At 38.6% G+C, this 15533-nt stretch overlaps 1 protein-coding gene across 4 annotated transcripts in view; it reads right to left on the bottom strand.

Moving 5' to 3' along the window:
* Positions 1-15533, bottom strand: part of KCNH1 (potassium voltage-gated channel subfamily H member 1) — a 185363-nt gene that overhangs the window by 80786 nt on the left and 89044 nt on the right. For 3 of the 4 annotated variants that reach the window (XR_011808105.1, XM_027453007.3, XM_027453008.3), the window contains exons 8-9: positions 15325-15524; positions 11433-11685 (exon numbers count right to left, since the gene is read on the bottom strand). Coding sequence is in view for 3 of the 4 variants with exons in the window: in XM_027453007.3 (XP_027308808.3) it covers positions 11433-11685; positions 15325-15524 (453 nt within the window). In the remaining variant the exon portion in view is untranslated. Of the gene's footprint in view, positions 1-10860; positions 11150-11432; positions 11686-15324; positions 15525-15533 lie in introns of those variants that run through there. The other variant, XM_027453009.3, reaches the window with a different exon arrangement.

The raw sequence follows: 15533 nt of genomic DNA, 5'->3' as shown, positions 1-15533 counted from the left end.
AACAACTTGATCTGGTTTTCTCTGTTTTTGTTGTTGTGTGTTTTTGATTATTTGTTTATTTTCAATCTCCTGAGCAGGTATGAAGAGAACCACAGGATGTGAAGTTACCCCCTAGTGCAGGGACCTACCAATGGTATTCAAGCAAAATTCCACTAAGGACAGTATATTTGCCCCTGGTGTTCAAAGCTAGTGATGCAAGACTTGGGTCATCCCCTCAGTGACTAGCACTTGTCTGCTTAGCTAGAATTGAAAATCTTTCCCTCTCCTCTCTTCCTTATCTGCACATGACATGCAAATTAAATTTTCCCATTTTACAGAGAGAAGAAAGATTCAAGGAAAGTAGAAGCACCAGAGCAAAAATAAATTTTCCTCTTGATGGTGCATTGTTTTAGGCAATGAATAACTGCCAGCCAGAAGAAACAGAGCTAGGTGGAGCACACAGCATGTGTCTCACAGATAATGTGCACAATTCGACAGCCACTGAATAGCCTGTAGTTTGGTCCTCCAACACACTACACCTGGCAGGAGATGATGCATGGAAGTGATTTGCTGCTTTAGATTTTCTTAAGACTTCTTAAGTTTGGACCAAGATATGTGATATTATTTTTCATTAACCAGGGGTTTTTAATCACTCTTTTCCTCTAAAAGGCAGGAGGGAAAAACAACAACAAAAAATGAGTATTAGTCCCACTGAAATCAAAAGAAATGTTACAGTGATAATAAACTAAAATTACACTTCCAGTGATTTGCCAGGTGCATGAATGGAAACACAATGTAACTGTTCATGCTTTAAAGAATAGTTTGCATCAGTTTTGCAGACAGCTTACTATACAACTGCATCAATTTTTTTCTGTTAAAGAACGTCACTGTACAAGAAAAAAAAATGAAAACATTTATTTCAGAGCACTGTCTTGCTGTTTAGCAACAATATGAAATAGTTACAGCTAAGATTTCTATTATTGCTATAATTAATATGTTTATTTGTCTCTCTGAATAGAGTGTGGATTATATTTCAATATTTGACTTACTGTGATGAGAAGAACAGCTTTAAAATGTCAGCTGGGCTCTACATGGCTCCGTCACAAAAAGCTAGGAGGCTGCATCAGAATCATTTATCCCTACTTTCTTTTTAGTGGTTACCAAAAACATGTTATAAAGACATAGCCAGTTTGTAACAAACTCAGAAGACAAGATGTTGCAAGCTTAAATAACTAGTCAAAGGACTAGCCACAAATGTACTTGAAGTTATTTGCATTTGCTAAATAATGGGAAAAACACAGATCAATGTATGGTGTCACTGCATGGACAGTCCTTGTTCTCTCATCAAAAAACCTACAGGAGGCTCATTTTGCAGTATCCTTGGGGTTCTTCTCTGGTGACTTAGAAACAGGTTTTATGCTATAGCTGTTGCCTGAAGCTTACTTTAAAGACCTCACATTTGAAATTCTTGTTTCTTTTTTAATTTCAGACAAAAGCATTCACAAGCATTTAAAGTGGATTTTGCCTTCTAAAGTACATAAACATTTTGAAATACCCATAAAGTTCATAACTATAGTATATTTCACTTTTATTTAATATTTCTAGCATCTCCCTGAGGTTAAATTTAACAATATTGTTTCAGAAACATAAATCTGAGAAAGGTTTTAATGTGAAACTTGGAGAAAACAAATCAAAACATGCAACTGTTCCATGATTTATTTGTTTTCCTGTTTGTTTTTCTCTAAGCTCTTCACACCTGTCTTTGGAGTCTGTATACAAACATGGTGGATAAGCCTTTCCTAAGCCACCCTGAGATATCAAGGAATATGCAGAACAGACGGTCTCATCTTCACCATATCCCAATGTTGGCTGTCAGTGAATGATCAGCCACTGTTGCCAGCAGAATGCAAGGCATTACTATTTTCAAAAGGGAGCTTCTTCTGCACATGGTGGTATCAGACTATTTAAGAGTAGCTGGCACGTTCTGTAAAAGTGCATTAATTTGGCACAAAAAATCATGAAGCCATAGAAAAAAATCATCTGATTTGCAGTGTCAAGAAGCTTGCGACTGAGGCCTCTATCCATGGTGTGCCCCCTTTCTTCCCAGGTATTCCAGTAGGTCATTCATTAAGTGTTTTATAAACCATAAATTTGTGTTTCCAATACTTGCACAGGTTCTAGTTTAAGGGCATTTATAGATAACAGTGGACAATGGCTGTTTCATAATTCCTACTTTTAATGCTCTGCAAAAACTAGACACTGAACAGGTAATGTCATACAGAAGTCTCAAAATAGCCAATTCCTGATGTCAATTCAAATATCTTCTGGATGTCTTGAGTACAGGGATAAGGAATTCTCTCTTCAAAAATACCATTTGGAGTAAACCTGTACTTCTCAACAAGAAGTTTCCATGCTGCTCCACCATGAAATTAAAATGTTGTATTACTGTAGACCTTTATTATTCTATAGTTAGATGGTGTCTTTTTAAAAGTTTGGCATGATCTCCACTTCCAATTCTTTTCCTATCAGTGTGCTATTAGGAAAAGTATCCTAACAGTGGACAGGCATTGAGGAAATCAGCTTTAAAAATTGTTTCTTCAGTTGATATTCACTGTACCATTTTATAGAAATATACAACTTGTCCAGCCTGCCTATATATGTCAACCTGAGTAAACCAGCTTTAAACGATATAAAGAGCACAGTAGAGCTACTGAAGATAAAGCTGGATTTTAATTTCAATCTCTCCTTTTTCCAAAAACAGAAACAACAACAAAAAAAAGCACAATTCACATCACGTTATTTTATTCAATAGCACAAACAATGCTTTGACGTTAGACACTGTCTGAAAATATTAAGAAAAGTCTAATACCACCCATAATCCAACACTCACTCCTTAAGCCCAAGAGCACAACAGCTAGACATTTCTGACACAAAGTCAGGATTACCTGATTTTAAAGCTAAGATAAAAAATAAAGAAATAAGGGATTTTTTCAAAGACTTGGTGTTAAATAATCAACAGGCCCCAAAGCATACACATTCTGAAAACTGATTTGTCCACAAAGCCGTTCGGTCTAGGAAAACCTGAGTGAGCTCAGGTACTTGAGGCAGTATAAAGATAGTGGTTTGGCCTTAGCACAGTTAACCTCCAACATTTTCAAGCCTGCTGAGAAGCGATCTCCACATAACTGTGTGGAAGATGCAATGCTTTGCCACTGAGAAGGCCTAAGACAGACAATACTTGTGCATTGCTGTTTCCACTCCTTTAAAATAAACCATCCCTCTGGTGCATTTGCCCTTACAATTTGGACTGTCCTATCTGGATGCAAATCTGCCCTGCCAAAATCTGAATCAAGCCTCTTGGGTCTACATCTGAATGAAATTATGGCTAGATGAGTAAGCTAAAACAATTGTGAAGAAAACAAACAATTGTTCTTATAATGCTCCTTTAAGATCGCAATTAGATAAAATTAAATCAGCAGGAATTTCTCCACACAAAGCAAATGGAGCATTTAATATCCTGCTGAAATAAAACATGGCACACCAAGCTCTCCTACGATATCATGTTAAAACCACAGGCTCCAATCTAGTCAATGTTATAGCTTTGTAAATAACAATAAAAGATCTGCTCTTTCAGGACATTCAATTTTCACTTCCTCCAACTTACATGGGACCTTAAAAGTAAATCTATGTGCGACTTACGCAGCTCCCCACCTGCCCCCCAGTGAAAAAGGAAGAGATAAAGATGGTAGAGATATAGATTATAGAGAAATAGATGATATATCCATATCCCACTTTCCCTCTAACAAGTGGGAAATAATGCAGTCAGGTCTAGACTACAAATTCCTCTTCTTGACATTCAGGTACTGCATATGTTACTCTCATAATTATGTACTATCCATATTTTGTTTTCCTTTAGCTTTGATAACAGCAAAAGAAATAGAAAAAGCAAACTGTCCTTGTGGAGGGCAATGATTTTCCCTCACAATAAATTACCGCCTTGATTTCCCTTCCTATCTCATTCATGTTTACCTGCCAGCTGAAAGCAAATTATACTCTATGTATGGAAAAATAAGTGTGTGGCCTCCTCCCCTTGGACTGAAAGGGTACTGCCATTTCTTGACAAGTATATAGGAACAGAAGCTAAGGCTGACACATGGCAAGGAAGGTGGTCACTTACACCTGCAAGCAGCTGTAGTCCTAACATTTCTGCTCGCTTTCGTGTAGGATTCTGCCACAGGTTTTTAAGATGGGGACAGGGAACCACAACTTTCTTAGGATGGTGGAGTAAACCCAATAATCTCTTCATTGCCTCTCCATCTTCTGTGTACACTGTGACATGGGATCCAACTCTTTTTAGCAGATGCCTTATGCAATACCACCAGCCACTGTACACTTGCAGAGACACACATGTACGGTGCGGGGACAACACTGTTCCCAACTCACCACAGTCAAGGCCACATATGACATTCAGCCATTGAAGTCCCTCTGCCCTATTACAGTCATGATCATTTTTTTCAACTATAAAAAAGAAGAAATTGCTGCATTAGTTGGTCAAATACTACAGAGCAGACAAGTACTACAGGATTCAAAATTCAGGGATGTGCCCTTGTGGATGGCTACAGCAAGTCGAAGTCTAAAAGCAGGTCAACAATCTTAATGGCTTTCCATTAAGTCCCATAAACTTGATTTAAAAATAGGGAAAAAAAAAGAAAGAAAGAATGAGGAGAGTGCAAAATGGCTCAAATCCTTCCCTCTTTAGGGAAACAGATCTGCCTCAATCTGTTCAGTGCAATCCAGGCTACAACCAAGCTAGCCACAGCATGCAATGGTGCAAAAATCTCTTCAACCATGATTAATCTCAGCTGAACCCAGTAACATGAGAAATAAATAAATAAAGTATTCTATTCTTATTCCCCTTTCCCATTCAAGTTCTGGGGCCATATTACATAAGGGGAAATTATACCTAGTCCTCTGCTGATTCCATCCCTTATAAACAGCCATTCACAATCAGAATGCATTTTAGCAGCACACACATCATACAAATAATGTTTTCAAATTATTTCTCAGGCCACTGTCAGTTACAAGTCAGCCAAGCCTGTGGCTGTACCAAGGAAACCTGTAGGCATTCCTGTGTGCAACTGTACAGTAATGCACTCGGAACAAGGCAGCCAGGAACCAAATTACAGAACAATGCACAATGGGGAACGGTCATTTTCTTGTTGAACTGTGATGCTGGATTAATAAATCTATTTTGAAGCTTAATCTTCTTCATGTTGTCTTATGACTTTTGGATGACTTACTATGACAGTCATCGGGCTGTAAATCAGCACACCTCAAAAGCCGTGCACAATTCTCCAACCTGCCGATGAGACTGGGACTCTACTCTTGTTCAGGACAAACAAGGAAGGATCCCACCTGCCTGCCTGAAATCTAACGAATGTTATAAGCAGTCTCTTGTGGGAAAAATAAGTGTACGTATAAAGGTCTCTATTGACTTTTTACATCACACATCATCCCACTAATACTAATAGCTGATCTCTAAACAGGGTCCACAGACCAAATTTTAACACCACTGTGGGACAGCATGGGATGCAATTCATTAATACTCTTTGCTAAACCAAAAGTCAATTAAAAAGTTTATTCCTTTGAAAGTTCTTAGCTCAAACAAGGATAGTAAAAACACAATAAATGCAAAACAGCTGGGATGCAAGGCCTGGGAATAAATTGCTTTACTCTTGGGATAAACTGTTTTCTGTGGGGGTTTTGTTTTTCTTTTTAAACTAAACCTTCTAATAAATGTTATTTTTCTCATCCGTTGCTCAGCTCTGAAGACCACAGTGGTTTTATAGGCTTCGTTTTTAATTGTTAAACAAAGGCTTAAAGGCTCCCAGTCTAATCAAATCTTTAAGACTAACCTCACTATCCGTGTACACAGCCTCCCCTTGCAGTTCAGCAACTTTGAACAACTCACAGAAGTGAAGAAGTGCTGCCTAGTCAGGCCCTCTGGGAGTCATTAATTGACAGTTTTTGCAACAGTCTGAAAATTTAAGACGCTATTTTATAGAAAAACAGCTCGTCACCCTAATTTCAAGGTTCATCTCTCGGTTTCAGTCTTTTACTGAAATGCTTTTCCAAATGTCAAAGATGACCCCAGTTTCAAACAGAATGGGTCGGATCCAACCTGGGTGCAAGAATCAGTTGTTTCCTACACTAGGATTTTCTGTTCAATCTTGGAGTACAACCAGGTCAAGCAGTTCTAATTTAGAATTGATTTTCTACTAAAATCAAAAATGGCACTCTTGACCATTCAGGTATTTGTACATTTATATCAACACAACTTAAATTGTTTTCTAACAAGGCCTCCTATCCTCTCTTTCACTGTATTTCTAGAAGATATTTATAAGAAGTTAAGTTTACTACTATTTCATGATTTTATTATTATTATTACAGTTTTATATAAATTTCTGGTGCACACATGCAATTGGAAAGATAACACAAGAACCCGTACTTCCTCTTATAATTGTGAGGAGAGATTTAAAAGTTCCAGACTAGAAGGCCTCAGGAAAGTGCCCTGTCAGCCTCAGCAATGGCATATGGCATCTGCTCAGCCAGATTTCTAGCAGTTTCTTGATTACAGCAGTTCTAACAATTATGTTATCATGCTGAATTAAGGAAATGCATACCTTCATAGTATAAAAATACAAAAAGTACATTGAAAGCCAGTAACGATTCTCAAGCTTCCCTAAATTAAGAAACAACTACTAGCTAGGCAGGCTTAATTCATGCTCCTACTACCTTTTCGCCTGCATATCTCAAATAAAGCTGCAGCCAGATCTTATGGCCTCTACCCAAAACACATTTAATTCAGGGGGAATCTTTTCAAGATACTCATTACATTAAAATCCGGCAAATCTCTCCTGAGCATGAGTAAATTTTAACTTTTCAGTGACCTGTGACAAGGTCAGGTTTTCAGAAGGCCAGGGGATCAGCCCGAAGGGTCTGCTCCAAAGCAGAGAACCCAGCGCTGCCAAATGAAGCGCACAGAAATGGCTGATTGTTTTTTAGCAGCGACAAAATAACCCATTTCCCCTAACCGCATTTGGATAAATGGGGAAGTTTTTAAGCAGCGGTAGTTCAAATAGATAAGTCCGTCTCAGACGGATAAAGCAGCAACAGCCCAAATGGGTAAGGCTAAGAAAAGTTAAAAGCAAAGCCAAGTTGAAAACAGCCTCTTAATGGAAGTTCTGCATGACCTATGCTTTGCTCGGCTCTCTTCAGGGCAGGGACTGGGTGATTTGTCTCTGCCTTCGTAAAGTGATGAGTGTACCTCAGCGCTTCATCCTAGGCAATAACAACCGTATAAATGGAAGAAGAGAGAGCTACAGAAAACTGAATTGTATTTCATCCAGGCTGCTTCCCGCTAGCTAATCATCACTGCTACTTAATTCCCCTCATAACCTACACATTAACGTAAAAAAACACGGCGGTACAGTGGCTTGCCTTGCTACGTCTTGCTTTTTTTTCCTCATTCATATTAAAATGAATCACAATACATAAATCATCTTGCTTAAAAGCAATTTTGTATTGGAGGGGGGGAAGGGGTTGTTTTGGTTTTAATTACTTTTTATTTCTTTGACACATCAAGTCTAAAGACTGTGTTACATGAGTGTTAGTAATTTCTTTACTTCAGTAGAAATTTTGGATAGAATCAAAAAAATGCATCTTTCATCCCAACAAATCAAACCTAATACAAAATACCTCAATTTATTTAAACTTTTACTGTAAATGTTGCAGAGAAATTTTCTGAAGTTTATACATTTTGTGTTTGTCTCTTAGTCAAATTAACAAGGAATGCAATCTCAGGTGACACACACACAAAAAAAAAAAAAAAGGTACATTTTTTTTTCATTTCTGACCAAGTATAACTTCTAACTCAAGTATTAACCCAAGTCAGTCAAAATCAGTTCTTTGTTATAAGAACATAAGCCTGGTCTGAGAATATACCTCTCACATGGGTATTAGAACCAATCTGGATGGACACAATCGCACACATTACACTCCAAACTCCAAGGCTACATGACAGACATTTATATGCTAGTCTGCAAGGCTACATGATTTCAAAACTTGAAATTTTTTCATATGAATTGGATCCCTTGAGGCTTAAGCGTAGTTTACCTTTGGTTTATGTAACACTGTGCAGCAGTCACACAGTAATTTAGAGATGCAATTTATTTCTCTATTGTATGGAAGATACAGGCTACATTACAAATTGCAAAGGCTGCTTTATTAAGTGACAGCCAAAGCTGAGCAAATAATTCACCTCGGATAATTTATACACTTTATTTTTATTTCAAGAATGTCTGTGAGGAGATTACAGTCACTCTGACGTATCTGTTAACTGAAATTACCCTACAGAATTCCTCACGTGGTTAGCTGTTACATGCCAGATGTTCAGAGCTGTGCTTCATTGTGACTGGCAAACAAAACTTATGGAATTGGCTGTTCTGGCTGAATGATCACCAACAATCATGTTTCTTGTACAATGCAGAATTTATTTTTTTTCCTTGAGTGCTCGTTTTATCTGGTGTGCTTTTATCAAATGCTTGGCAAGTTTAGCTGAACATAAAATTTAAAAAAAATAAATAAAAATCATTGCTGTTCTACTGATAAGAAAACTGTGACTGAACAGAGGTTAGGCAGGAAATCTTGGCCTATCTCCTGCAGCATCCTCACTAATGTGGTTCTTACATTATGCGATTCTAAAGGAGAAAACTACTGATTCAGAATAGGGAACAACTTTGGTTAACTACATTATTTCTTATCTGGATGGAAAAATCTCCAATGGATGGCTTCACAACCTGTGTGCGTGCCCACGTGAGTGAAGGGAAAAAACCTTCCTTAGTCCAGAAAAAAATGAAACGCAAAAATTGATGTACATTTATCCAAAACAAAATCTTGCCAAACCACACTGAACCCACTTCATTTTGCTTTCATTTCTGACTACTAGATTTACACAGAAAATGACAGAGCAACAACTTCCATGGGAGCCAGAGAACCGACTCCAAATTTCCAGTAAAAGGTGCGGAGAGAAAATGATCAGTTGCTACTGTCCCAAGAGAAAAACAACATAAAATATTTCTATTCACTCAAATACCAAGGGATCGGCCTCATTTATCTGTAGCCATCAGCAGCTGCAGATTAGCAGTTCAGGTTTCCTTAACGTTGATTTTTCAAGGAATCTGGGCTGAATGTTTTCTAAAGTGAACATTATGATAAAACATGGAAAGTACTGTTAAAGATAAGGAGGAAACATATCTTTTAAAGGCATTTTGAAAACTCTACTTCAATATTTTTTTACTCACGCTGATTAAATGGAACAGCAAGTTTTTCCTGAGCTTTTCTCCCTGTGATGGACACAGGAGGAGGCATTGTGGGTTACAAAATGACCCAAACTGAGAGGTTTTACTTTGTTCTACATTTGCCATATTAATTCATGGCAAATCAGTACATTAAAAGGTAGTAAGCTTTTGATGTCCAACTTAGAAAATCATAGAATCACTAAATGGTTTGGACCAGAAGAGACCTTAAAGACCATCTGACTCCAACTCCCTGCCATGGGCAGGGACACCTAACACCACACCAGGCTGCCCAAAGCCCCATCCAGTCTGGCCTTGAGCACCTCCAGGGATTGGGCATCCACAGCTTCTCTGGGCAGCCTGTGCCAGGGCCTCACCACCCTCTGAGTGAAGAATTTCTTCCTTACATCTAATCTAAACCTACCCTCTCTTAAAGACATTACCCCTTGTCCTGTCACTCCACCCCCTGACAGAGTCCCTCCCCAGATTTTCTGTAGCCCCCCCTTTAGGTACTGGCCACTGTAAGGTCTCTCTGGAGCCTTCTCCTGTCCAGGCTGAACAACCCCAACTCCTTCAGCCTGTCTTCATATGAGAGGTGCTCCAGCCCTCTAAGCATCCTCATGACCTCCTCTGGACCCATTCTAATAGGTCTGTGTCTGTCTTGTGTTCTGGGGGCCCAGAGCTGAACACAGTGCTCCAGATGGGTTCTCACAAAAGCAAAGTAGAGGGGATTCAACCTTTGATGCAGTCCAGGACACATTTGGCTTTCTGGACTGCAAGCACATGTTGCTGGCTCATGTTGATTTTTTTAATCAACCAACATCCCCAAGTCCTTCTCCTCAGGGTTGCTCTCAATCCATTCTCCGCTCAGCATGTATTTGCGCTTGGGAGCAGTTGTTAGTAGCAAACAGCACTGAATTACACAGCTGATTCCAGAACACAAAAGAATTAGTTACCCCACTACTTTTCACCTTTTTAGATTCTTGTGTAGTACAAAATATCATGAACTTGATTCCTCAGGACATGAAATTCACACTATGCTATATATGCAATCCTGTTCAGAAGTAGAGGAAAAGCGAACTCTGCATATTTATTAGCCTCCTCATTTTCCAGTAGACATTCCTTTTAGAGTGTCTGTATGTGATCAGAATGTTTAAACTTAGAAAGTTTTCATCTTTTTTGCCAGGCTGCCATGAGTGACAGGTACTGAATAAAGCCACCGTGAGAACTTACCTTATCACAAAAAGGTCTGACAGAATCAAAGGATAAGTATCACCTTTTCAGTGCTGTAGCCACCCCATCATTTATCTATATCTATTGGATAATCTCACTCTCTTCTCCTAGCTTTGCTTCAGAATGTTGTTCACAGCACTGTCAGCTTCTTCTGAGTGCCTCCAAACTAAAATTGTCATTCCAAGTTAATGCAGATCAGCTTTAAATTTTTATATTATATTTTATATAATATATATATGATTGTATGTTGTGATCATTATATGTATTGTTTATTATATATTATATATTTCATATATTTAATATATTTCATATTATTTTGTCTTTAAGAGATCACCACATAATCTGAAATCAAGCTAACTGAAAAATTTTCAGCAAAACTGGATTTTTATCAGAGGAGTGGCAGGCCCAGCACTTTAAGTTCTTCTGCAATCGTAAGTGGAATTTCTGATGAAGGGAGATGTGGCAAGGAAGGAACAACCCCAAGAATGTTCAGTATCTCAGTGCTCAAATACAGCTGCCATTGACCAGAAGAAACAGAGTTGGAGCAATCCGGAGATGAGATGATTGCCCTTCCTATTTACCTATGTGGAACAGGAAGGACAAGCCAATGACTTTATGCAATGTTGCAATGTTCCTGTATGACCTTAAGCAAGTATTTGTTCCTTTCTCTTTCAATTTTTCAACAGACAACAAATGTTTAATGTCATAGAGCTGCCAAATTCATTAAAATATACAGGCTGTGGTAAAGCTAACCTGACTGGAGCTTTTTTAAACAATAACAAAAGTGCTTGAATAGAAGAGGCTATAAAAACACTCTGTGCATCTATACTTGTACACAACGTGTGTATCAGCTGTGAAACTCACCCAATATAGCAACAACTTCGTCATCCTGGATTACTTCCAAAGACCCTGAAACCACAAAGCAGAGGCTGTCGACACTCTCGCCGGCATGGTAGATCAGGTCTCCTGGGGCACAGTGCACTGTCTGAAACTCCATGGCAAGCGCTCGAAGGCACCCATCGCTCGCCAGCCTGAAGGCTGGGTGCTCCTTGAAAACTTTACGGTTCAGATGCACGCAGATATCTGCTCTCATGTCCTTAGGGCATATCTGCAAAACCTGAAAAGGAAATTGGGCAATCAATTCCTGTATGTGGCTTAAAAGTGCCACATGATTATCCCTGTTTTACTACACAGGTTATGAAATGCTTTTCTTCCCATAAGACTTCTAATCTCAGTCCATATTCCCATTTCTATAAGTACACATGTGCCACAATACTCGGTCTACTTTACAATACCTGAAGGAAAATAATGTTTTCATCTCAGCAACACGCTCTGCTGGATATTGAATTACCCTGATAAGGCCTCACGTTTTTAAGACAGAAAAAAATGAGCTGTACATCAGTACGGGAAGTGGTGGAAAAGAGCCTGCTGAAGGGATCACTTCTAGTGGGTAGGTCTCTATTTAGATAGATATATTCTATGAAAAACCCGCACAAATTTTCCAAGTGTGAGAGCAGTTGTATAGAAAAAAAGTATAATCTCATAACCCTTTACAAAAAAAATAAAATAAAATATATTGCTAGTTTCATTAGCTCATAATATTGAGGTTTGCAGGTAGGTGTTCAAATTCACCTCCTCAGTGGCAGTACCAGATTATTTTTTTTTCTCACACAAGAAGGGACTTTAAGGTATTATACCGTGTTGCATGACTTCTGGCAATTGATGATGTGTGTTCCCAAGGGTACATAAATCAATGCTTAGCACAGTGGTGCCAGTCAGGACTATTTCTGAAGGTTTTTAATATAATACAGAAAGCTGAGTGGAAAGAATACAGAATCACTTCTACATGCACAGATTAAAAAGTTCCTGGCAAAAACTCTGGAAATGCATGAACATGAACAAGGATGACAAAATCCTTGGAAGATCAAGACTGTGATGAAGTACATCTCGAGATGCATTATTTGCAAAAAACTTTCTGAGTAGTGTGAGTCTGCCTCATTTTTCCCCAGTAATAACTATTTCATCCAATTAAGGAACACCCTGGGTGAGCTTCAGATTTACTCCCACACATTTTTCCTGGATGGAAGGAGATGGCCGCTTTGATGCAAACACTCCTGGAAAATATGAAGGTAACACATGAAGCACAATGGCTATGCCTACACCCTCAGTGAGGCTCTGTGTGATCTCTGAGCAAAGAATTAAGCTGATAACTGCAAAAGGCCGTGGTACCAGGTGTTAGGCCTGCTACTCCAAGAGCAAATGGCTCTACCACTGCTAAAATCATCTTTAGCGCACCTTCAAGAAGACCTGCTATATATCACTTCTGAAAGGGATATTTCTATAGCAATTTACTGTAGGTCACTCGTAGATGATCTCTCTCACCCGCCCTACAATGAGCAGCCCCCAAACCTGCCAATTCTCAGACTTCAAGGCTCACAGGAATGGGTTGGGACAGAAAGACCAGCATTAAACATGGAACATAGGCAGTATGGAACATAGGCAGTGGCCATCGCTGTCTTTGCAATTACCTCATTTATTCTGGCAGCAAAAACATTCTGTATTTGTAGATGCTTGCCAATATTTGGCACCAGAATTATACACAAGTACACTTCACAGTCATTTGAACATCACACACACAAAGGGCTGCCGTAATAGAAATAGTAATAAGAAAACCTGAATATACAAGAGAACATTTAATAAGAGACTCTTATCCAAAAAGCTCTTGGTTTCTCATTCTAAGAAGAAGTTAGCTAATTTTCCATTCTCCATTTAAGAGAAGTTGTTTCCAGACTTCATAAAAATAATGAGGAATTAAACACATCTGAAAGTTACAGGCAAACAGCAGGAGATTTTCATTTATATGGGAGGTATAAACCAGAACATCATGGCTTAATTTTAGAATCTCAGCAGCTCTTGGTTACATTTTGTTGTACTGGCATTTACTAGACTTACAGACTTTGCTTTCAGCTGATTATTCACTCCTTGGCATGCCTGCAGTTAACACTGAATTGACAAATTTGTGCCCTACAAAATAGTGTAAAGATTGGTTCTGTGTTAAATTCATCTTTAAATATCTGCCTTACCTGTAGAAAACTGCATTACATTACACAGAGGCACAACTACCACTGTTCTGTCGCAGGAACAATACATGTTTTATTCATTGCATGGCATCCGAGGAGTTATACATAGGCATCAAACCAATGGAGCTCAGACCCGAGCGTTTACGGATTGGCAGAGCCATTAGTCAGACTTACATTGTGTTGGCTTTTGCAATGCAGATGAAAGTTGATTTCTTGGTTTTACGGTCATCACCACTGGCAGTTCAGCTATGCACACACCGGTTATTGAAATCAACTCTGTGGAATATGCTCTTTGATGCTTTGATAATTTGAGACTTTTTTTTTTCTACTTATTAAGGTAATTTTCAAAGGCTACAGTGAGTTGTGCTTGGTTTGGTTATCCTGCTGTGTCCAAAGGCATTCCTAAAGCAGTTCTCCTCTTATCAGAGGAAAACAAGAATGGACTTTGAAGATAAGCTAAAACAAATTTGTTTTACATAGCAATTTTTTCTTGTTGCTACATTAAAATGATGATAGAAGCTTGTATTGAGGAGTGAATGAAAGCACCAGCGTTCCTTACACTGTGTATCTTCAGGTCTTGTCTCTCCACCTTCCCCAAATGTGCCTACCTTGATGCTCAGAACCGCACACAAAGACATTTTGTGGGAAAACACACAGAGCAGCTTCTAATCAGCACTATCTAGCACTACAATACCATTTATTTCTGAAAGCTGGTGTTAGAGTGCTTCCCAAAATCACAGTCTGGGATCTAAACAGCAGATATGCTGAAGACCACTGAGGAAAGCAAACAGTACCTCCTGTACCCAGCAGTCTCCAGACAGCACAGTGCAAGGCCACATCTGCTCTACTCTTCCCCAACGACACTTTAACAACTAGACAGAAATGACTTTGTTTGCTCTTTAACTCCAGCATCTACAGGTCTGAATACAGAAGTAAGCAGCCAAGCAGGAGGCTGGTGACTGGAGCACTGGTCTGATTTCCTGAATGCACCACCTCCCAAACTACATCTCTTCACAAGCAGAAGAAAAACAGTATCTGTCTCCATAAAAGCTGGCAAATAACAGGAGAGCAGAAAGTAGTCGCTTTGCACATTTGTTCTGGTGAAGGGCCATTTACTACATTAAAAAACACAATGGGAATTTTACTTGTAAATTCAGTGAATTAGGATGAAAACAGTCATCTCAAATAAGGTAGCTTTCAAACAATACATTATTATTATTAATGAAATCTGGAAGTTGCTATTGTATCTCTAATATTCCAATCAAATTCTACCAAGACAAAACAATTTATACTTCGTATTCAGGCCCACATACCTGCAAACCTCTTATAACAGAAAAATTGCATAAAAATCTCATTGGAAGAAAATCTGAGGCTGTGTTAGAACTTGAAACTTACTTAGTTATTTTATTTATTTTCTGAAAAGCAAGCACTTTCATTTGTTTTTATAGTACTTCATGCCATATCACCAACAACACATACGCACTTTTACCACCGATGTAAGTGGTGATATGACAGAATGGCTGAAATGCTGTAGTTGAGAGTTTACAATGAAGGGAAGCTGCTACCCAGTACTATTTAAAGAATATTTGTCGTCTTTACTAAGGAAGTACCTCCTGTTTATTTTAATGCAATGCTTTCAGGATGTGAATTGTTTCCTTGTAGTTTAATTCACTTACCTTCTCAGTATCTATTCCTCTGGACATTGACCAGGTGGAAACAATGTAATCCATCACACGTTCACTCAGTCCTTTAGGGACCTGGTAGAGCTTTAGGAAGTCTCGGACACTGTTCAGCATTTCATGGTATCTGTTTGTATTAGCATACATTTGCTGAAATATGGTTGTCACGTTACCAAAAATGGTTGCATACAGAAGGGCTGAAAAAA

The sequence above is a fragment of the Anas platyrhynchos genome, chromosome 3, assembly GCF_047663525.1.
Source record: "Anas platyrhynchos isolate ZD024472 breed Pekin duck chromosome 3, IASCAAS_PekinDuck_T2T, whole genome shotgun sequence".
Lineage (NCBI taxonomy): Eukaryota > Metazoa > Chordata > Aves > Anseriformes > Anatidae > Anas > Anas platyrhynchos.
This window is presented reverse-complemented; position numbering and strand designations above follow the sequence as displayed.